Source organism: Polyodon spathula, unplaced genomic scaffold (genome assembly GCF_017654505.1).
Source record: "Polyodon spathula isolate WHYD16114869_AA unplaced genomic scaffold, ASM1765450v1 scaffolds_4028, whole genome shotgun sequence".
Lineage (NCBI taxonomy): Eukaryota > Metazoa > Chordata > Actinopteri > Acipenseriformes > Polyodontidae > Polyodon > Polyodon spathula.
In genome coordinates, this window is record NW_024475485.1 from 1 (window position 1) to 1,284 (window position 1,284).

Here is a 1,284-nt window from a genome sequence, read left to right on the forward strand (position 1 = left end):
ATATATATATATATATATATATACAATATATTATATATATATATATATATATATATATATATAATATATATATATATCTATATATATATATATATATATATATATATATATATATATATTATTTAGGACCTAAATCAGTCAGTCAAATATGAAGATCAAAGAACAAAATGTTTTTTAGGGAATTATGGTCAAATGCAAAATATGCTTTTCACTATAGCATGTCACTGTAGCACCATTACAGACCTCCTCTGTTCCTCCTCATCTCTCTTCTGATACTCCTCCACCTCTCTCAGTATCTCCTTCATGTCTCTCAGTTTCTTCTCCATCTCTTTCTGTTTTTCCTCCATCTCTTTCTGTTTTTTCTCCATCTCTTTCTGTTTTTTCTCCATCTCTTTCTGTTTTTTCTCCATCTCTTTCTGTTTTTCCTCCATCTCTTTCTTCAGTTCCTCCATCTCATTCCATTTCTTCTCCATCTCTTTATTGAGTTCCTCTACCTCTCTCTTATGTTTCTTCTCTAAATCTCTCCTCAGTTTTTTCTTTATCTCCCTCATTTTGTCCCGCATCTCTCCCCTCAACCATTCCTGCTCCATCTCTCTCAGTCTCTTTTCCATGTCCTCTCTTTTTCCTCAATCTCCCCCCAGTTTAGTCCCACTGTTGAGAAAATCACACACACATTAATAATCCTCATTACAGGGCAGCAGTGTAGCGAAGTACAGGTTAACGCAAGGCAGTCCATCACAGGGCCTCACACACACTCTCACACAGAGGGCAATTGTGGTTCCAATCAACCTGGACAGCATGTCTTTGGACTGTGGGAGAAAAGCAGAGTACTCAGACAAAACCCACGCAAACACGGTGACCAGAATCAAACCCAGGACTTGGAGCTGTGAGGCAGCAGTGCTAACCACCATGCCACTGTGCTGCCCCTGTATAAAACAACACCACAAAATATAGAGTTTATTTTCAGGCTTTTTTATTATTATGCTGTATGTATTTATGAACAATGGGATAGTCTTTAAATTATTTTTGTATGTTTACTGACTCGGGACCCCCTGTCTGTCCTCTGGATTTAGTTCCTACTGAGCTGTTCTCAATTACTTCTGAAAAGTATATATACAGGTTATTTTGCATTGGGTACATTTTCAATGAATGATACAAAAACATCCATCCATTATCATAAATGGCTTAATCCTTTAGAGGAGTCAATACAGTGCAATACATACATACACACATATAGACTATATAGAGAGACAAGGATTCAATACATCCATCCATCCATTATCA

The 1,284-nt window shown here is 36.4% G+C and overlaps 1 protein-coding gene across 1 annotated transcript; it reads right to left on the minus strand.

Moving 5' to 3' along the window:
* Window positions 1-243: 243 nt before the first annotated feature.
* On the minus strand, window positions 244-1,157 carry LOC121312588 (stress response protein NST1-like; the record flags this gene model as incomplete). The annotated part of the gene is made up of 1 exon (XM_041244303.1): window positions 244-1,157. A coding segment is annotated over exon 1 (368 nt), but the record flags the coding sequence as incomplete, so codon positions are not given.
* Window positions 1,158-1,284: the final 127 nt, after the last annotated feature.